This window comes from Coregonus lavaretus, assembly GCF_964263955.1.
Source record: "Coregonus lavaretus genome assembly, chromosome: 18".
NCBI classification, from domain to species: domain Eukaryota; kingdom Metazoa; phylum Chordata; class Actinopteri; order Salmoniformes; family Salmonidae; genus Coregonus; species Coregonus lavaretus.
In genome coordinates this window covers 11287070-11309712 of record NC_140005.1, presented here as the reverse complement: position 1 = coordinate 11309712, position 22643 = coordinate 11287070, and the positions used below count along the sequence as shown (strand labels likewise).

Sequence of the window (22643 nt, the reverse complement as noted above, 5' to 3'; positions counted from 1 at the left end):
CCTATATTCCTCCTCCTGCCCTCTCCTGCCCTATATTTCCCCTCCTGCCCTCTCCTGCCCTGTATTCCCCCTCCTGCCCTCTCCTGCCCTGTATTCCCCCTCCTGCCCTCTCCTGCCCTGTATTCCCCCTCCTGCCCTCTCCTGCCCTGTATTCCCCCTCCTATCCTCTCCTGTCCTGTATTCCCCCTCCTGCCCTGTATTCCCTCTCCTGCCCTGTATTCCCTCTCCTGCCCTGTATTCCCCCTCCTGCTCTCTCCTGTCCTGTATTCCCCCTCCTGCCCTGTATTCCCCCTCCTGCCCTCTCCTGCCCTGTATTCCCCCTCCTGCCCTCTCCTGCCCTGTATTCCCCCTCCTGCCCTTTCCTGCCCTATATTCCCCCTCCTGCCCTCTCCTGTCCTGTATTCCCCCTCCTGCCCTGTATTCCCCCTCCTGCCCTCTCCTGCCCTGTATTCTCCCTCCTGCCCTCTCCTGCCCTATATTCCCCTCCTGCCCTCTCCTGCCCTGTATTCCCCCTCCTATCCTCTCCTGCCCTGTATTCCCCCTCCTATCCTCTCCTGCCCTGTATTCCCCCTCCTGCCCTCTCCTGTCCTGTATTCCCCCTCCTGCCCTCTCCTGCCCTGTATTCCCCCTCCTATCCTCTCCTGCCCTGTATTCCCCCTCCTGCCCTCTCCTGCCCTATATTCCCCCTCCTGCCCTCTCCTGCCCTGTATTCCCCCTCCTGCCCTCTCCTGCCCTATATTCCCCCTCCTATCCTCTCCTGCCCTGTATTCCCCCTCCTGCCCTCTTCTGCCCTGTATTCCCCCTCCTATCCTCTCCTGTCCTGTATTTCCCCCTCCTGCCCTCTCCTGCCCTGTATTCCCTCTCCTGCCCTATATTCCCCCTCCTGCCCTCTCCTGCCCTGTATTCCCCCTCCTATCCTCTCCTGCCCTGTATTCCCCCTCCTATCCTCTCCTGCCCTGTATTCCCCCTCCTGCCCTCTCCTGTCCTGTATTCCCGCTCCTGCCCTCTCCTGCCCTGTATTCCCCCTCCTGTCCTCTCCTGCCCTGTATTCCCCCTCCTATCCTCTCCTGCCCTGTATTCCCCCTCCTATCCTCTCCTGCCCTGTATTCCCCCTCCTGCCCTCTCCTGCCCTATATTCCCCCTCCTATCCTCTCCTGCCCTGTATTCCCCCTCCTGCCCTCTTCTGCCCTGTATTCCCCCTCCTGCCCTCTCCTGCCCTGTATTCCCCCTCCTGCCCTCTCCTGCCCTGTATTACCATAATGCATTTCCCTCTTTCTCTCCTCCTCTGCCCTCTATTCCCAGCCTCAGGCCCCCTTTCCCCCTCTATTTTTTCCTATTTCCTCTCATTCTTCTTCTTCTGTTCTCAACCCTCCATCTCCATCAATCATTTCCCTTCCTTATTCATCACAGTTTTCCACAAGTACATAGAGTAGCCAGCCAAATAGAAAAAGTAGCCCTCCAGGCACCCCCGGGCTGGGGGTTCGACATGTTTTGCCGAATGAGCTGTATTTTGGTGGCCTCTGGTACATTCTAAAGCCTTGATTCCCTCTGAAATACACAGTGAGATGATTGAAAACTTTATTGAGTTTACCTCCGAGATTGGAAATAATAGTTGTGGTATTGTATAGAAAGACATGACTTTACAATTTAAATTACTGAAAATGAATGAATTCAGTCTGTTAGTTGTTTTGGATCTTGTCTAGGACTATATGTTCCGGACTATTATCTAAGTAAGAAAACATGAAACCTTTTTAACATTTAACCTGTCTTCTCTTGAAATTAAAGTCTTATTTACAGTTTTACTGCAAGATATGTATTGCCACTGATGTTTGTTTAACAAATTATGTATTTTATTAAAACAGAAAGTGTTTCGTTCTCAATCACACTTTTCTTTTTATAGAAAAACAACAAAATTGGATCTTGTAAGTCCACAACAATGCTTAAACCACATCAGAAGACCACTTTTGATGTCTGGGAAAAATCTGATACATTTAAAAAAAAAATGGGGTCACAAAGTACGGGAGGATGGCTGGGCAGTGGTCTGAAGGGTGGCTGGGCCCCCTGTCCCAAAGTTGGAGAATGCATTTTTCAGAGCCATAATCATTATGCTGTATCTTCCTTTTTTTTGAAGAAACTAAATGTGCTTCTATGCATCTCTGTAAATCTGGGTAAAAGATTGAAAGGAATGTGAGTCTTATTAAGTACATTTTGTAATTGCTTGCTTTTCTACCAACCTTGCCAGCAGGCTTGTCAGCTAAGATAGTTAGACAAGCTAGCTACTCTAACTTGATTGATAGCCTGAAATGGCTTCTTGGTAGCTAGTTATGAGGTTGGGAGATACTTTTGTATATATAGTGTGTGTGGACACCCCCTAAAATTAGTGGATTTGGCTATTTCAGCCACACCCGTTGCTGACGGGTATACAGTGGGGAGAACAAGTATTTGATACACTGCCGATTTTGCAGGTTTTCCTACTTACAAAGCATGTAGAGGTCTGTAATTTTTATCATAGGTACACTTCAACTGTGAGAGACGGAATCTAAAACAAAAATCCAGAAAATCACATTGTATGATTTTTAAGTAATTAATTTCCGTCTGCACCAAGCAGGTAGTAGGGTGACATTTTTTACATTTCTGTCTTCTGTAACCTCTTTCAACATCTATCCAACATATTAGCCCAACACATGATACATTTCTGAAATCCTCAAGATGTTTCCTAATTACACAAAAAGGACAAATGTTGATATCATATTCACAGGAGGCATGACACACCCATTTGTGTACACTGAGCCAAAACCATATTTTCAGGAACAGCAGGTTAGATAAACTGTACCCGAATGACAATTCATTTGTGCGATTAGGAAACAGCTTGAGGATTTGAGAAATGTTTAATGTGTTGGTCTAATATGTTGGATAGATGTTGAAAGAGGTTACAGAAGACAGAAATGTAAAAAGTGTCACCCTACTACCTGCTTGGTGCATGTTAACAGTATTACAAGAACCAGAGCCTTGCCTAATCTAAATACAGGGTCCCTAATGTAAACTGGATCTCTTTCCTCCATTGGAAAAGCCTATAAGATTGTCTCACTTTAGCTAGCTATGGTTGATAAAGCAGGACTAAAAAAATTATAACATTTTAACATATTGGCTACTTTTTTATTTTATTTTGATGCACCAGTACATAGTATGCACATTTACATCATAATTTTGCACAGTGCATTATTTATGACCGTTTTATAACCTTAACGTCAAAACAGAAAGAAATCTGTCACTGATCTTATGGTGTGCTTGGGGGTTGAGCTTCCTGTTAGAAGCTTGCTCTGCCCCCTCTATGACATCACACCAATGAAGTGATGTGATTTTGATAATGTGGTTTCTCTGCAACAGCGTAGTAACAATAGTTTTGATTTTCACTTGGCAGACCAAGAAATAAACGAGGATTAAGCTTTCCCAGTTTTTTCTGAATTCACCCTACATTACATGGGACGTGCTAATTCACAAGCATCATGCTCTCTCCCTCCTCCATGTAAAGAAATGCGACTGCAATCAGAGATCTGTATGACGAGATGCTAACGTCTCCACTCTAACAATGGGAGTCATTGTCCCAAAGGCAGGAAGGCAGGCGACAAGCTTAGGTCAAGAATACGCCCATTGGACTTTTTTGGACAGATCTTTGGCAAGAGTGAAAACTCTAGCTTCCTCTCTGCTGCGTTTTCCTTGTCATCACTCGCTTTGTGACTGACAGGAGCCTATCCTATCAACAGATCGCTAGAAGATGCATATCGTTCATTATAGCGAGAGAGGGCCAATTAAAACTTTTAAACGAAAAGTAGCCTAGTTACTGTAATATGAAGTGAAAAATGTAGCCGGCTGAAAATGAGCCTGTAAACAACCGGCTGATTTAGTCGACAGCAGGCGCTATTGGAAAACACTGGTCACTCCTCTTTTCCTTCACTACTGCTCTCCTTCCTCTTACCAACCCCCTGTCTCTGACCCTCCTCTTATTTTGTTCCTCTTTCATCCTTAGTCCTCTCTCTCTCTCTCTCTCTAGCCACTCTTCTCTTTTCCTGCTCTACTGTTCTCTTCTCTCTCTAGTCCCTACCTCCCTCTTCCTCTGCAATCCTGTTCTCTCCCTCTCAACCCACCAGCCCTCCCTCTTCCTCTGCAATCCTGTTCTCTCCCTCTCAACCCACCAGCCCTCCCTCTCCCCCTGCAATCCTGTTCTCTCCCTCTCAACCCACCAGCCCTCCCTCTTCCTCTGCAATCCTGTTCTCTCCCTCTCAACCCACCAGCCCTCCCTCTCCCCCTGCAATCCTGTTCTCTCCCTCTCAACCCACCAGCCCTCCCTCTTCCTCTGCAATCCTGTTCTCTCCCTCTCAACCCACCAGCCCTCCCTCTCCCCCTGCAATCCTGTTCTCTCCCTCTCAACCCACCAGCCCTCCCTCTTCCTCTGCAATCCTGTTCTCTCCCTCTCAACCCACCAGCCCTCCCTCTTCCTCTGCAATCCTGTTCTCTCCCTCTCAACCCACCAGCCCTCCCTCTTCCTCTGCAATCCTGTTCTCTCCCTCTCAACCCACCAGCCCTCCCTTTTTCCCTGCCCTCCTATTCTTTCCCCCTCTACCCCCCTTTACATCTTTCTCTACCCTCCTATTATCTCCTTGGTGATTCTCTCCTGGAGGTCACCACCACTACACTGTCTATAATCTACCAGGGGTAGAGACCCAGGCCTGATCAAAGCTTTCCTGCTAGTCTAGGAATCCTAGGAGTACCGACGCTAGTTCAATGAATGGACCGCAAGCAGAAGCACTCACGTCTGCCCTTTTCAGCTCACCCCAGCCCAGCATTGATATTCACATATCGCCACCCATTGCTTTTAGCGGTCCGTTTCATCGGTTATGAGTTTCTGAAGCCTCTTTCTTAGGTCCACAATAGCCTCAGCTCAACCTACCTCAAAGCTTTAGAACTGTGGAAATACACCTTTTCTGTGGTTTCCTCTGCAACTTCTCAGAGTTTGTGTAGAACTGCAAAATATTTTTTTCACCTTGCCCTCTATTTCTCCCTCTCCAACTTTCTTTGCTACCTACCAAAACAGCCCTCCGATACACAGCCCTCCGATAAATAGCGCGTTGTTGAACAGCCCTCCGATAAACAGCCCTCCAACTTCCTCACAACGTCTTAAGCGTTCCCTCTGACCTACGTCTCTGATTAGGCTGCCAAGTTGTTTTTGCGGTTGTCTGCTGGGTGCAGTTCTGCGTCGTCTAGATGCGCAATCACAGGGACAGACACATTAGCAGCTGCTAGAACCACGATAATATGTCTAATCAGGCCTTACCACACAGCAGGCCATGTTATTGCCTAAGTTCTCCTCCTGCCACTCAGGGCCAGTTGAGGCTCCATCGCTCCCCAGGACAGACAGTCTGATGGGGTAGAGTTGGCCCGGCACAGCCCCTCAGCCGCTGGCCCTGCTCTAATCTCTGACTCCAGAGGTCTCTGGCTTTTCCCCCGAGAAGTGTGAGAAGAACAACATCCGAGTTTACTGGCTGTGTTTGAAGATTAAAAGTGAGGTGTTCGGTCAATCACTATGAAAATGGGAATCTATGGCATTTAATAAATACTCTTACTAACTTTTTAAAGGTAAACTTTCTGAAAGTTGAGTCCAATCATAATGATAGTCTGTTCTTTGCTCTAGTGATGCTTCACATCGATAACGGTTATCATAAATTAAGTGTATGCCCTGTAGATGAACCACTCATATGTGATATTGAGAATTATGATGCAGTGACGATGATGAAGATGTGTGTTTGTGTTCAGGCGGAGATGGACATCCAGATAGCGCTGGAGCGGGAGGAGGACGTCCAGCGGTCGGCCATGTTGGAGCAGGAGAGGAGAGACAGAGAGCTGGCCATGAGGATCGCCCAGAGCGAAGCAGAACTCATCACCGACGAGGCCCAGGTGGACCCCAGCCTGCGCAGGTACACACACGGATATACACACTTATCTGTCCCTCTATATGTTAGTATGATTATATTGTCATGTCTCAATAAACAAGCCCTAGATTAGGTTTTTACTGGGCCTACCCAAGGTTGACTAAGCAGACAAGGTTGTTGTTTAACCCAGAAATTGTTTAATAGGAGCTGAAACGATTCAAGAAGTCAAATAAAAATAGCTGTTGTATTTCTTTATTTAGGTCCATAAGGAGACCACGCCTGTCCACTGCATGCATGTGGAACCTCTTTTCTCCTCCTCTCCCAGCAATGGGGCTTTCTCAGGTCTCTATCCAAACACAGTGAGAGCCATGTAAGACATTAGCCATTAGCTTAGCCTCCTGCTTCCAGTAACCTAACACAACCCAGTAATCCTTCATCTCAACCTCATCTAATCTTTCATCAACCTAGATCCATGATTTTACCAGCCCATGCAAAGCCATCATAAACAATACGCTAGTTATCTAATTATTCACATTGGATAGAACCCAATAACACTGCATTCAATCCGCCGTTGTGTTCCCTGCCCGGGGCATGAATCAACAGGGCCAGGGGATAAGCACGTCTGATAATTAGCCTGTCGCAAACAGATGACCACTGTGTGCCAAATCTAAACAGGAATGTATAACAGGACATTCCAATCAGCTTCTGCTGGTTCTTCTGTTGCCCCAGTCTATTCATACTGTATCCTCTGTTTGCAGTGCTGGTGGACATCAACAACTCAAGGCATTCACAGTGTATATTCTCTGGCTTTTTTCATATATTGTATTTGTTCTTATTGATATGGAAAACATTGATATTCCATTCCTATTGTATCTTCTCTGATAGCTTTGCATAATTACTTGAACAAACACACAAAGCTCCTCCCCCTCTGTAAACTAATCTACTACACAGTCGAGATGTACTGTAGACCTAACTCCTAACCACCGTTGGTGACAGAACTTAATAACTAGTTAGGACTCAATCTTAACACTCCAGTAATGATATCAGTAGCTACTACCGTTATAGAATAAATCGGTTTAGTCATAGTTGGAACAGAGTAGGCTCTGTCGTAACCGGCCGCGACCGGGAGACCCATGGTGCGGCGCACAATTGGCCCAGCGTCGTCCAGGGTAGGGGAGGGAATGGCCGGCAGGGATGTAGCTCAGTTGGTAGAGCATGGTGTTTGCAACGCCAGGGTTGTGGGTTCGATTCTCACGGGGGGCCAGTATGAACAACCCCCCCCCCCCCAAAAAAAAAAATATATAAAAAATAATGTATGCGCTCACTAACTGTAAGTCGCTCTGGATAAGAGCGTCTGCTAAATGACCAAAAATGTAAAAAAAATGAGTAGGATTGTATTTGGGTTTCCTGAACACCTGGCCTACAGGTACCTGTTCACCCGTCAGGTGACTTCTTCACGACTTGTCACTGAGGGATACAGTTAAGCAGCTTCCACCGCTCACAGGTGTCAACACGCCACAAGTGTCACAACAGTGTGTGACTGTCACAACACACGCTGACGTCAATGTATCGGATGGCTGAACACACAGCTCTTTGTGGAAGCCACCCTGGTCTCCGTGACTAATGGGGATACAGATACAGGTAACTGCCAAAATAAGTGAAACACCAACATAGTGTCTTAATATGGCGAACAGCTTCAATGTGCCTTGTTATAGATTCTAGAAGTGTCTGGAACTCTTTTGGAGGGATGCGACACCATTCTTCCAAGAGAAATTCTGTGTTTTGTTGATGGTGGTGGAAAACGCTGTCTCAGGCGCCGCTCCAGAATATTCCATAAGTGTTCTATTGGGTTAAAATCTGGTGACTGAGACACACATATACCCTTTAAACCCCCTATGCTCCTTTGAGACCCCTCTTTCAAAGTGACTGAGATCTCTTCTTCTAGCCATGGTAGCCAAAATAATGGGCAACTGGGCATGTTTATACATGACCCTAAGCATGATGGGATGTTAATTGCTTATTTAACTCCACCAGTGTGGAAGCACCTGCTTGCAATAGGTCGTTATCAATAAAACATCACAATACATTCCATTTGGCTGCTGGGGGACAATGAGTCCCCAGCTCCGCTAAACCTATTGACAACTACGTTCTGTTATTCAAGGAATTGTTTAATGTTATAACTATTTGAGTTTATTATCATCACCTCTTGAAGAGCATAGTCAGATATATATTTTTTATTATTCCATGCAAAACAATTGCACACATTTAGCTCTATCATCAGAGTTATACAGCAAGTAACTGCATGCTTTTCATGATCAGTAAATGTAAATTGGTCATGTAATTTCAGATACGTGAGGGTACCTATCCATTTGGCATGTAGTTAGCTAAGCAACCAACATAATTTAGCTTGCTTCATCAGAGATTAGCTTTTTGGAAAGAGTTTGATAGTCCTTGTCCTGGTAAAGTTGTCAGTTGGACTACTGTCATCACCGCTATAGATGGCAAGCAAATAGAGCCATCTCGTTTATCCCCTAAAAGTTAGCTTGTTACCTAGCCATATTGACGTGGTCTGTTATTGGCTAGCTAGCAAATTTAGCGTGGTCCATCAATCAATGTAGCTTATCATGTCTGTCAGCAGCAATCGTGATTAAACACTCTTAAAAACAATGTTGAACAGGGGATATTAGGTAACTTTGCTAGGTAGGCCTACATTGGTTGGAGATTAAGTACATTAGGTCTACTTACCCACTATGTTTAGCCAACTGTACAACGTTTATACCGGTAGCTTGCAAAGTAGGCTTAACATTATCAGCTAACAGTACATCTGCAAATGGTCCCTTTTGCTGCATGACAGGCAGAGCACACAAAGGATGGGAAATTAACCTAAACCACTCACACTTGTCAGGTATAGTTAGTTCACTTTTATTTTAAATATCAAATTATATGGTGGTCAATATTAAGAGATTGTGAGGCTATCCTCACATCTGAAATTACATGATCACTTGATGTTTACTGATCATGAAAAGCATGCAGTTAGTTGCTGTAGAACTCTGATGATAGAGCTAAATGTGCGCAATTGTTATGCATGGAATAATCAGACGTGTAATTCTGACTATGCTCTTCAAGAGGTGATGATATTACAACCAAATAGTTCATATTTATTTAACAATCCCTTGAAAACGGCATGTAGTTTTAGCGGAGCTGGGGATCTCGTTGCCCCCCAGCAGCCAAATCGAACGCTCTGCACCGTATTGTGATGTTTTATTGACAACGACCTATCCCTCATTTACTCAAGTGTTTCCTTTATTTTGGCAGTTACCTGTGTATGAATGTGTATGATTCAGAGAAAATGATTTATCATTCTGTTCAGTTATTTTTGTATACTGGTATTATTGTGTTTATAGGGAGGAAATTGCCCTGGAAATGTTCTGTCTTGGTGGTAATGGGGATATATGGTTTGTTGCCGGATCAACGATCACCTGAATCACTCAAATTAATCAATCAAATCATTTCCGACATTCATTGTTTTGTTAGTTATAAAATAGTTAAAAATCCTAGTGAGCAATAGGAAATGAAGACATTTTTACCAAGGGTGTTATCTTGTTAAGTGTATTGAATCTTGAAATCAGTTTGTGTGTGTGTGTTTATTTTGGGATGAAATCTGATTGTGTGCAGCTGTGGTTTGACAACAGCAAACTTCCTTAAAGGCATCAGAGTTGCTCGCCTCGTCTTTAGTAGGCACTATTTTGTAAGCCCTAGTTAGCTCTTAATCCCTCCAATGTTGGCCAACGCACCTCAGAGTCTCTGTGTCTATCTCACTCTCAATCCCTGTTACCCCTGTCGCACTTTGAGGGGGTGACATGTCAATTATCCAGCACTCAGCCCCAAAGGTCACACAAGCTGTCACCACCACACGCGCCACTGTCTCTCCCTGTCATCTTTCTGTCACTCTGGTATCTGCCCAGGCTGGCCCTCCTCCCATGGGGGAGCTTAACGTCCGCTATTGGATTAGCCCCAGCAGACCCAAGGATCCCTCTACAGCGGCCCAAAGCCTTGGCTCATAGACACCCTTACAGACCCATACAGACCTGGAGGGCCACCCGTAAATAGGGGCCAAATCCTGCCTGCCGGGTTATTGAATTAGAGGTCTCAGCAGAGCACTGCAGGAGGGCGGGGAAGGGCTGCAGACGGTGCTTACGTAAGCCCAGGAACACACTGATTCAGGGTGGGTGGGTGGTAGGGCTGACCCCAATTAGTTGACTGGTCGATTGTTTGGTTGATAGACTGTTGGCCGACTGAGATATTTTTTTGGTCGAGCAGTAGCAAATATATTGTATTTTATTTTTTTTAATTAATATTATTATATATTTTTTTGCACACGCGACACCTGTCTTATTTGCGCCCATCTCTGTGAACTAATCCATTGCGGAGGCCGAGACTAATCCATTGTGGAGGCCGCGGGGATGGCACCGTCCAAGAAGAAGGGGAGCGTGGCTAAGATGCACAATGCACGTCTCTCTCCAGAATGCGCTCACGCAAATTTGTGCACATTCATTGTTTCATAACTTCATTGAGTGAATTGTTTGCGTTTGATTGTTAGTCTATCAATTCCCCATTACAGACAGTGCATTTGGAAAGTATTCAGACCCCTTGACTTTTTCCACATTTTGTTACGTTACAGCCTTATTCTAAAATGGATTCAATAGATTTTTTCCCTAAATCAATCTACACACAATACCCCATAATGACAAAGCAAAAACAGGTTTGTAGAAATTTTTGCAAATTTTAAATGTATAAAAAACGGAAATATCATATTTACATAAGTATTCAGACCCTTTACTTAGTACTTTGTGAAGCACCTTTGGCAACGATTACAACCTCGAGTCTTCTTGGGGATGACGCTACAAACTTGGCACACCTGTATTTGGGGAGTTTCTCCCATTCTTCCCTGCAGATCCTCTCAAGCTCTGTCAGGTTGGATAGGGAGCGTCTATTATCAGGTGTCTCCAGAGATGTTTGATCGGGTTGAAGTCTGGGCTCTGGCTGGGCCACTCAAGGACATTGAGACTTGTCCCGAAGCCACGCCTGCATTGTCTTGGCTGTGTGCTTAGTGTGCTCTGGAGCAGGTTTTCATCAAGGATCTCTCTGTACTTTGCTCCGTTCATATTTGCCTCGATCCTGACTAGTCTCCCAGTCCCTGCCGCTGAAAAACATCCCTACAGCATGATGCTGCCACCACCATGCGTCACCGTAGGGATGGTGCCAGGTTTCCTCCAGACGTGACGCTTGGCATTAAGGCCAAATAGTTAAATCTTGGTTTCATCAGACCAGAGAATCTCGTTTCTCATGGTCTGAGAGACCTTTAGGTGCCTTTTGGCAAACTCCAAGTGAGCTGTCATGTGCCTTTTACTGAGGAGTGGCTTCTGTCTAGCCACTCTACCATAAAGGCCTGATTGATGGAGTGCTGCAGAGATGGTTGTCCTTCTGGAAGGTTATCCCATCTCCACAGAGGAACTCTGGAGCTCTGTCAGAGTGACCATCAGGTTCTTGGGCACCTCCCTGACCAAGACCCTTCTCCCCCGATTGCTCAGTTTGGCCATGCGGCCTACAAATAGCCTACAGCTGTGTTTGTCCCGAGCTCACTGGTCGAAAGAACATACTTTCGGTCTACCAATATATTTTTGGGGTCGGGGACAGCCCTAGTGGATGGTGACAAGGGAGTAGGGCACATTCATTTTTTTATTTTTTTTATTTTACCTTTTATTTAACTAGGCAAGTCAGTTAAGAACAAATTCTTATTTACAATGACGGCCTACACCGACCAAACCCGGACGACGCTGGGCCAATTGTGCGCCGCCCTATGGGACTCACAATCACGGCAGGTTGTGATACAGCCTGGAATCGAACCAGGGGGTCTGTAGTGACGCCTCAAGCACTGAGATGCAGTGCCTTAGACCACTGCGCCACTCGGGAGCCCATGCATGCAGTCCGGCTCCCCTACTGTCTGCTTCATCCACCTCCTAGTGGGAGTGATGGCAGACACAGATTTCCCAGGTTTTGCCCCACTTAGCACTTGATAACTTCTCTGTTACCAGTAGTTTAGTCTCTGAACATCTGTTACCAGTAGTTTAGTCTCTGAACATGACCACCACAGCACTATGGTGCGCCAATCCGAGCGGGGATTCCGAGACGTCCCACTGCTCGGACCTGTCAGATGTTGAATTACGATTAAATTGACTCTCTCTCTTCTCTCCCTTGCTTGCCGAGACTGCAGGGGTTCACAGGTGCAGGCACTCAAAGCTGCTGGCGTGAAGAAGTACGACCTGAGCAAGTGGAAATACGCCGAGCTGCGGGACGTCATCAACACCTCGTGCGGTAAGACTTTACCCCCAACCCCTCTCACCACTACCTCTACCAAGGCCTGAAGCTCTACTATCAGCATGATCACTACGCTACACTGAAAAAGCCCTAGGAAACACAGGCAAGGTGGTGAGCTCTCAGGGAGGTTCTTGATCCTGCTCTGTGCACCTCCATCTCTCACGCCATCATTAATTCAGCCCCTCTGTTAATAATTTAACATCGGCTGTGTTTTCAGTAACGCAATCATTTCAAAAGTGTGGTATGTTTTTTTCCCGCCCCGCTCTAGAGTGTCCTGCCTAGGCGTGATTTCTCCTATAATTTTCAGGGATAATCTAAGGGTAATTTCGGGGAGATTGCAGCTGGGCAAAACTGACAGGGGAATTCTATTTCGACCAGGGTATAAAACTAAGGGCTGACGGGAGAGTGTACGCACAGCTGTTAATGAGGATACAGTCCGGTGGCAGAGGATAAATGATTACTATTATGGTGGATTACAGTGTTTTGCCCTCTGTAGCAGTTTCAATAGTAAAACATGGAGGAGAGTCTACTGCCGCAGTCTGAATCCACATGTAAACAGATGAATAGGCCAGCTGGCAGTTAGGGAGCGCTCCGGACCAACAGTTCTGCTGATTGCCTGATTCATTTAGTTGTGCTCAGTGTTCGTGGCTCTCAAGTCCCCTATATGAGTGGATGGGAAGCTGGCTAATTGTCTAATGCATTAATTGTGATGGAAATTAAATCTGGAGGGTTGTAACGACTTTGTTACATTCTCCGTGGCCCTTTTGAATTATTTACACCCATCCAGTTGCAGCTTTCTCTCCTTGCATTTTCAGTGAGGAAAACTGAATTGTGTGACCTATGTCCACAACCCCCAATTTTTATGTGTTTGTCGTTTCCTGACCGGTGCAGATTAAAACTTGAGTATTACCTTAAATAATATTATATGTGTACCTAGTGATGGGCACCGAAATGGAAAATCTGTATCGATATCAGTTGCATTTTTCCATATCGATATCATATTGGTTTTATAAAAAATATTTTAACGACTGTATGTGAGTGTAGACTTATCTGTTCACTGTCCATTGGGCCAAGTGTGAATGTTCAAACTATATTGATATCAAATTATTGATATTGGTGCCCACCACCCAACATTTTATTGGTAAAGGAGGTATAGAAAATACACCACATTTGTTTCACAGAAATTACACAGAACAAAAATATAATCGCAACATGCAACAATTTCAAAGATTTTACTGAGTTACAGTTCATATAAGGAAATTAGTCAATTGAAATACATTCATTAGGCCCTAATCTATGGATTTCACATGACTGGGAATACAGATATGCATCTGTTGGTCACAGATACATAAAAAAAAAAGGTAGGGGCGTGGATCAGAAAACCAGTCAGTATCTGGTGTGACAACCATTTGCCTCATGCAGCGCGACACATCTCCTTCGCATAGAGTTTATCAGAATGTTGATTGTGGCCTATGGAATGTTGTCCCGCTCCTCTTCAATGGCTATGGGAAGTTGCTGGATAATGGCGGGAACTGGAACACGCTGTCATACGCATCGATCCAGAGCATCCCAAACATGCTCAATGCATGACGTCTGGTGAGTGGAAGATGCAGGCCATGGAAGAACTGGGACCTTGCGACATGGGGCTGTGCATTATCATGCTGAAACATGAGGTGATGGCGGCAGATGAATGGCACCACAATGGGCCTCAGGATCTTGTCACGGTATCTCTGTGCATTCAAATTGCCATAGATCAAATGCAATTGTGTTCGTTGTCCGTAGCTTGTGCCTGCCCATACCATAACCCCACCGCCACCATGGGGCACTCTGTTCACAACATTGACACCAAATAAACACTCGCCCACACGACACCATACCATCTGCCCGGTACAGTTGAAACTGTGATTCATCTGTGAAGAGCACACTTCTCCAGCATTCCAATGAAGGTGAGCATTTGCCCACTGACGCCGAACTGCAGTCAGGTCAAGACCCTGGTGAGGACGACGAGCATGCAGATGAGCTTCCCTGAGATGGTTTCTGACAGTTTGTGCAGAAAGTCTTCGGTTGTGCAAACCCACAGTTTAATCAGCTGTCCGGGTAGCTGGTCTCAGACTATCTCGCAGGTGAAGAAGCCGGATGTGGCGGTCCTGGGCTGGCATGGTTACACGTGGTCTGCGGTTGTGAAGCCTGTTGGATGTATTGCCCAATTTTCAAAAATTTTCTAAAACGACGTTTGAGGCGGCTTATGGTAGAGAAATGAACATTCAATTATTTGGCAACAGCTCTGGTGGACATTCCTGCAGTCAGCATGCCAATTGCATGCTCCATCAACCTGAGGCATTGCATTGTGTTGACAAAACTGCACATTTTAGACTGGCCTTTTATTGTACCCAGCACAAGGTGCACCTGTGTAATGACTATGCTGTTTAATCAGCTTCTTGATACGCCACACCTGTCAGGTGGATGGATTATCTTGGCAAAGGAGAAATGCTCACTAACAGGGATGTAAACAAATTTGTGCACACAATTTAAGAGAAATAAGCTTTTTGTGTGTAAGGAAAATGTATGGGATCTTTTATTTCAGCTCATGAAACATGGGACCAACACTTTACATGTTGCGTTTATATTTTTGTTAAGATATTTTATTGGTAAAGGAGGTATAGGAAATACTCCACATTTGTTTCACAGAAATTACATTACTGGAAAGGGAAAGGAAAAGGGGGATACCTAGTCAGATGTACAACTGAATGCATTCAACTGAAATGTGTCTTCCCCATTTAACCCAAGCCCTCCGAATCAGAGAGGTGCGGGGGGCTGCCTTAATCGACATCCACGTCATAGGTGCCCGGGGAACAGTGGGTTAACTGCCTTGATCAAGGACAGAACGACAGATTTTTACCTTGTTAGCTTGGGGATTCGATCCAGCTACCTTTCGGTTACTGAGGCATAATAGAGAAGAGCCTACTCCTATAACCTTAAGCACATTTCATTTACAGTTGAAGTAAAATGTTTACATACAGTGGGGGAAAAAAAGTATTTAGTCAGCCACCAATTGTGCAAGTTCTCCCACTTAAAAAGATGAGAGAGGCCTGTAATTTTCATCATAGGTACACGTCAACTATGACAGACAAAATGAGAAAACAAAATCCAGAAAATCACATTGTAGGATTTTTAATGAATTTATTTGCAAATGATGGTGGAAAATAAGTATTTGGTCAATAACAAAAGTTTCTCAATACTTTGTTATATACCCTTTGTTGGCAATGACACAGGTCAAACGTTTTCTGTAAGTCTTCAAAAGGTTTTCACACACTGTTGCTGGTATTTTGGCCCATTCCTCCATGCAGATCTCCTCTAGAGCAGTGATGTTTTGGGGCTGTCGCTGGGCAACACGGACTTTCAACTCCCTCCAAAGATTTTCTATGGGGTTGAGATCTGGAGACTGGCTAGGCCACTCCAGGACCTTGAAATGCTTCTTACGAAGCCACTCCTTCGTTGCCCGGGCGGTGTGTTTGGGATCATTGTCATGCTGAAAGACCCAGCCACGTTTCCTCTTCAATGCCCTTGCTGATGGAAGGAGGTTTTCACTCAAAATCTCACGATACATGGCCCCATTCATTCTTTCCTTTACACGGATCAGTCGTCCTGGTCCCTTTGCAGAAAAACAGCCCCAAAGCATGATGTTTCCACCCCCATGCTTCACAGTAGGTATGGTGTTCTTTGGATGCAACTCAGTATTCTTTGTCCTCCAAACACGACGAGTTGAGTTTTTACCTAAAAGTTCTATTTTGGTTTCATCTGACCATATGACATTCTCCCAATCCTCTTCTGGATCATCCAAATGCACTCTAGCAAACTTCAGACGGGCCTGGACATGTACTGGCTTAAGCAGGGGGACACGTCTGGCACTGCAGGATTTGAGTCCCTGGCGGCGTAGTGTGTTACTGATGGTAGGGTTTGTTACTTTGGTCCCAGCTCTCTGCAGGTCATTCACTAGGTCACCCCGTGTGGTTCTGGGATTTTTGTGATCATTTTGACCCCACGGGGTGAGATCTTGCGTGGAGCCCCAGATTGAGGGAGATTATCAGTGGTCTTGTATGTCTTCCATTTCCTAATAATTGCTCCCACAGTTGATTTCTTCAAACCAAGCTGCTTACCTATTGCAGATTCAGTCTTCCCAGCCTGGTGCAGGTCTACAATTTTGTTTCTGGTGTCCTTTGACAGCTCTTTGGTCTTGGCCATAGTGGAGTTTGGAGTGTGACTGTTTGAGGTTGTGGACAGGTGTCTTTTATACTGATAACAAGTTCAAACAGGTGCCATTAATACAGGTAACGAGTGGAGGACAGAGGAGCCTCTTAAAGAAGAAGTTACAGGTCTGTGAGAGCCAGAAATCTTGCTTGTTTGTAGGTGACCAAATACTTATTTTCCACCATAATTTGCAAATAAATTCATTAAAAATCCTACAATGTGATTTTCTGGATTTTTTTCTCTCAATTTGTCTGTCATAGTTGAAGTGTACCTATGATGAAAATTACAGGCCTCTCTCATCTTTTTAAGCAGGAGAACTTGCACAATTGGTGGCTGACTAAATACTTTTTTTCCCCACTGTACACCTTAGCCAAATACATTTAAACTCAGTTTTTGACAATTCCTGACATTTAATCCTAGTTAAAATCCCCTGTCTTAGGTCAGTTAGGATCCCCACTTTATTTTAAGAATGTGAAATGTCAGAATAATAGTAGAGAATGATTTATTTTAGCTTTTATTTCTTTCATCACATTCCCAGTGGTTCAGAAGTTTACATACACTCAATTCGTATTTGATAGCATTGCCTTTAAATTGTTTAACTTGGGTCAAACGTTTCGGGTAACCTTTCACAAGCTTCCCACAATAAGTTGGGTGAATTTTGGCCCATTCCTCCTGACAGAGCTCGTGTAACTGAGTCAGGTTTGTAGGCCTCCTTGCTCGCACACGCCTTTTCAGTTCTGCCCACACATTTTCTATAGGATTGAGGTCAGGGCTTTGTGATGGCCACTCCAATACCTTGACTTTGTTGTCCTTAAGCCATTTTGCCAAGTATGCTTGGGGTCATTGTCCATTTGGTAGATCCATTTGCGACCAAGCTTTAACTTCCTGACTGATGTCTTGAGATGTAGCTTCAATATATCCACATAATTTTCCTTCCTCATGATGCCATCTATTTTGTGAAGTGCACCAATCCCTCCTGCAGCAAAGCACCCCCACAGCATGATGCTGCCACTCCCGTGCTTCACGGTTGGGATGGTGCAACCCCCTTTTTCCTCAAACATAACGTTGGTCATAATGGGCAAACAGTTCTATTTTTGTTTCATCAGACCAGAGGACATTTCTCCAAAAAGTACAATCTTTGTTCCCATGTGTAGTTGCAAACCGTAGTCTGTCTTTTTTTGGCTGTTTTGGAGCAGTGGCTTCTTCCTTGCTGAGCGGCCTTTCAGGTTATGTCGATATAGGACTCGTTTTACTGTGGATATAGATACTTTTGTACCTGTTTCCTCCAGCATCTTTACAAGGTCCTTTACTGTTGTTCTGGGATTGATTTGCACTTTTCGCACCAAAGTACGTTAATCTCTAGGAGACAGAACGCGTCTCCTTCCTGAGCGGTATGACGGCTGCGCGGTCCCATGGTGTTTATACGTTTGTACAGATGAACGTGGTACCTTCAGGCGTTTGGAAATTGCTCCCAAGGATGAACTAGACTTGTGGAGGTTTACAAAAAAAAAATCTGAGGTCTTGGCTGATTTTATTTTTTATTTTCCCATGATGTCAAGCAAAGAGGCACTGAGTTTGAAGGTAGGCCTTGAAAGACATCCACAGGTACACCTCCAATTGACTCAAATGATGTCAATTAGCCTATCAGAAGCTTCTAAAGCCATGATATCATTTTCTGGAATTTTCTAAGCTGTTTAAAGGCACAGTCAACTTAGTATATGTAAACTTCTGACCCACTGGAATTGTGATACAGTGAATTCTAAGTGAAATAATCTGTCTGTAAACAATTGTTGAAAAAAGTACTTGTGTCATGCACAAAGTAGATGTCCTAACCGACTTGCCAAAACTATAGTTTGTTAACAAGAAATTTGTGGAGAGGTTGAAAAACTGTATGTTATCTTCTGACTTCAACTTTACTGTTGTCATCCCTGTGTAGATATTGAGCTGCTGGCGGCATGCAGGGAGGAGTTCCATCGCCGTCTGAAGGTCTACCACGCCTGGAAATCCAAGAACAAGAAACGCGACACAGCTGCAGAGCAGAGGGCCCCCAAATCTATCACTGACTACGGTGAGTGAGATTCCCCATCCTGGGATGTTGTGCTGCCCTCCTCAACCCAGGATTGTGTTCAGACATTAACGCGTTCTGGCTTAACCCCGCTATCACTATTTGTGTCCATTATCGACTCCACGTTTTCTACAGTAGCATCCTTTTACATCAGTTTCTTTCATTCATCAGTTTTTTCTTTCTGTGACCATGTCTGACCTTGGAAGTTGTTACATCCACACAGAGCACCTCTTTTGCTAGAACGGTACTCATTTGAATACTTGACAATAGGGTTGCACAATATACCGAAACTTCGCTACTTTTTCAATACTAGAACATGAAAAACTATACTTTTGTCAAATGTGTCTCACGGATCAAGTTTGTCTACCAGCGCAGCCGATGTCCTCCTTATAGGGCGAAAAGCACCGTGCCTGCTCCACCTAGCATGCACTGGGAGTCTGGGCTACATCATGTTAGCGCTGCACTCACGCTGCACATAAGTTAACACGGCATGTAGAACTGTTTAAACTTTTCATTGCAGTTGGCAAAACAATGCAAGAAAATACCGTTAGCTTCCAGCTTTGTAGGCTAACTTTCCTTACTTGAACATCAATTCACTACCCTAGTACTTTGTTTGTGATAATATGCAAACCATAATGCAAAAAATATGCTGATTTCAAAGCTGATTGCCACCAAAACTTTATTAATTCACTTAATCGGTCTCTATCACGACTCTTCCAAAGATATCTATTGAACTGACTGTGTGTGTGAATAGGGCCCTGACGGGGAGGCCTCCTCTGGCCTCGTGAATGACGTCCTTACAGGTTAAAGAGACAGTGCACACTTTTATAAAAATAAGCTACTTCTATGCAAATGTTGATCAGTACAATAAGTCCCAAATGGAAGGGAAACAGATTGTTTGTCATCTGTAGCCCCATGAAATCAGCCAAAACAAGCTCAATAACTCAATGCATGCACAGACTCCTATTGAATATGCATTCACCTGAACTGTGTATAGGCCTTGATTTACCCAGTTTATCAGTAGAGATTTACCATTCAAATAAATGATTACTGTTATGTAGTTAGATTGGTAAAAACAAAGTCAAATTGATTGTAAAGTTGATTGATTAATGCATACATTGCTGTCTCTAAAACATGTTGATGTAACCTTTTTCAAATGTAATGATATTGAACTCAAAAGATGCCCAACGATTGAACAGAGTAAGAGGTGATTTTATCTGTCTGGATCAAGTGCCATTCTGTAACTTTGGTTAATATGCCTTCTTTTTTTTGCCGTGGTATCATTTCAGTGTCAGTTTGGTATCGAGTATCATGATGGTATCCAGTATCGTGATACTAAAACTGTATCGGTATCGAAGTCAAAATTCTGGTATCGTGACAACACTACTTGACAATGTACCTGGCAAGCTTTTCAAAAGGGAAAAAGTCACACATTTGCATTCCTGTCGTATTAACATGGAATAGAAGCAAGAAAAAGCAGCAACTCTCCAGTGAGCCAAGACGGTAAAAACTGGTATGGCTCCATCGTCTCTTTACATTTACATTCCTTAAAGAGGTAGGGTTTCAAGTGACTCCGCTGTCCTGGCGTCTCTTCTCCTCATGATGATGGAGGAGGATTAATGCACACTTTATAAATAGCCCGCCTGTTCTTTTCGGACATTCAATTAGTATTCTAAAAAGCCCGGCTCCAAAACCTAGCTCCTGTCCGTGTCAAAAGTATTTAGTGGTGCGTTACCATGACCACCTGCTCCAACCAGCCAAGCATGATGTATTCACCTCAGACCCAGAAAACGGGCAGTTGGAAAACACACGTTTAAAGTAAATGTATTATTTACGCACATGAAAGCTACGGTCTCCTTTGTTTGCTCTTCATTTATTTTTCATCCCAAGAACAGACAGATTTAGTTGCTTTCCCTGTATTTTCATCTGTCTCTATTGATGTGAAAGCTTTCTAGAAGGTCCCATTTAGTTTGCCTTGGCTTCAGGAAGCAAGTTTTTGAAAGTATGCCTTGTAAGCAGCTTACCTGGCTTCCCCCCATGGCATGTGTTTGTGTATTTTATACCGTCTTTGATATCTCATATTTTCAGAGTTTCATATTTTCGCTTACTTCCACCTCCCTATGATTCACACCTTCAACTCAGTCATGCTCTTAACTTCAGAGAGGAAATTGCTTTAAACATTAATGGACTCTTCTCTGTATAAACATTTTACAATTTAGTTATTCAGCAGACACTCTTATTCAGAGCGAGTGCATACATTTTCAAACTTTTTTTCCATACTGGTCCCCCATGGGAATCGAACCTACAAACCTGGCTTTGCAAGCGCCATGCTCTACCAACTGAGCTACACAGGACGAACACAGGATTGCTCCTCTTACGAAACAAAAACACCCCTAATTCCAAATGTAATCACATGATATCATAGTCTGGCAGTATAATGACATGAAACCTGCCACACACAGCCCAACAGAACCCGGCCATGGTCACCCAGCAGCAGGAGATAGCCATGAACCGCCAGCAGCGATACTTCCGCATCCCCTTCATCCGGCCCGGGGACCAGTACAAAGACCCCCAGAACAAGAAGAAGGGCTGGTGGTACGCCCACTTTGACGGGCCCTGGATCGCCAGGCAGATGGAACTGCACCCAGACAAGCAGCCCATCCTGCTGGTGGCAGGTGAGTCCCTCCAGCTAGATCAGCTTTGATATCTTCTGGATATGTACATTGATGTGTTTGTAATATGAAACTCTAAGCGCAATATGTAATAGTGCATGTTTTAGTTATTACATTTAGTTGGTCAGTAATTATGAGTGTGTCAGGTAGATGGTTTTGTACACCTGTATCCTGAAAATATCCCTGTGTGTGCATTCTCCCTACCCTATTAAATCCTGTTTTGACTGTCAGTCTCTCTCTCTCATCCATCCATCTATCCATCCATGTATCTATCCTCAGGGAAAGACGACATGGAGATGTGTGAGCTAAGCCTGGAAGAGACGGGCCTGACCCGGAAGAGGGGGGCTGAGATCCTGCCTCGGCAGTTTGAGGAGATCTGGGAACGCTGCGACGGGATCACGTACCTGCGAAACGCCATCGAAAGCAAGCAGGCCAGGCCCACGTATGCCACAGCCATGCTGCAGAACCTCCTCCAGTGAACCAGAGGGACCACCCATGTCCGTAGGCTCAATATGGATGGAGTAAACAAAGGGAAAAGAGGAAAAGCCCCCCCTATCATAGCAGCCTTTCAGGCTAACGCAGGGTTTCCCAAACTCTGCCCTCGGGACCCCAAGGGATGCACCTTTTGGTTTTTGCCCTAGCACTACACAGCTGATTCGAATAATCAACTAATCATCAAACTTTGATCATTTTAATCAGCTGTGTAATGTTATGGCAAAAACCAAAACGTGCACCGATGACCGAGTTTGGGAAACGCTGGGCTAACGGTTAGTTCTCACTGAGGGCATTTTACTTAGATCTTTGTTGTGTTTTTTAAAAGTAGATTTCTGTCATTTTTGTTGTTTATGTTTCTTTGTTATTTTGCTGTGTGAAAATAAAGACCAGTGGGGAGAACAAGTATCTGATACACTGCCGATTTTGCAGGTTTTCCTACTTACAAAGCATGTAGAGGTCTGTAATTTTTATCATAGGTACACTTCAACTGTGAGAGACGGAAAAAAAAAATCCAGAAAATCACATTGTATGATTTTTAAGTAATTAATTTGCATTTTATTGCATGACATAAGTATTTGATACATCAGAAAAGCAGAACTTAATATTTGGTACAGAAACCTTTGTTTGCAATTACAGAGATCATACGTTTCCTGTAGGTCTTGACCAGGTTTGCACACACTGCAGCAGGGATTTTGGCCCACTCCTCCATACAGACCTTCTCCAGATCCTTCAGGTTTCAGGGCTGTCGCTGGGCAATACGGACTTTCAGCTCCCTCCAAAGATTTTCTATTGGGTTCAGGTCTGGAGACTGGCTAGGCCACTCCAGGACCTTGAGATGCTTCTTACGGAGCCACTCCT

The 22643-nt window shown here is 44.5% G+C and overlaps 1 protein-coding gene across 1 annotated transcript in view; it reads left to right on the top strand.

Moving 5' to 3' along the window:
• Window positions 1-21826, top strand: part of LOC311145549 (unconventional myosin-VI-like) — a 108530-nt gene extending 86704 nt beyond the window's left edge. Inside the window, exons 28-35 of the mRNA XM_084181817.1 lie at window positions 5812-5972; window positions 6253-6297; window positions 6686-6721; window positions 9332-9363; window positions 12195-12302; window positions 18490-18621; window positions 21081-21293; window positions 21570-21826. Coding sequence (XP_084037943.1) covers window positions 5812-5972; window positions 6253-6297; window positions 6686-6721; window positions 9332-9363; window positions 12195-12302; window positions 18490-18621; window positions 21081-21293; window positions 21570-21769 — 927 coding nt within the window. The 3' untranslated portion in view covers window positions 21770-21826. The remainder of the gene's footprint in view (window positions 1-5811; window positions 5973-6252; window positions 6298-6685; window positions 6722-9331; window positions 9364-12194; window positions 12303-18489; window positions 18622-21080; window positions 21294-21569) is intronic.
• The last annotated feature ends 817 nt before the right edge of the window (window positions 21827-22643 follow it).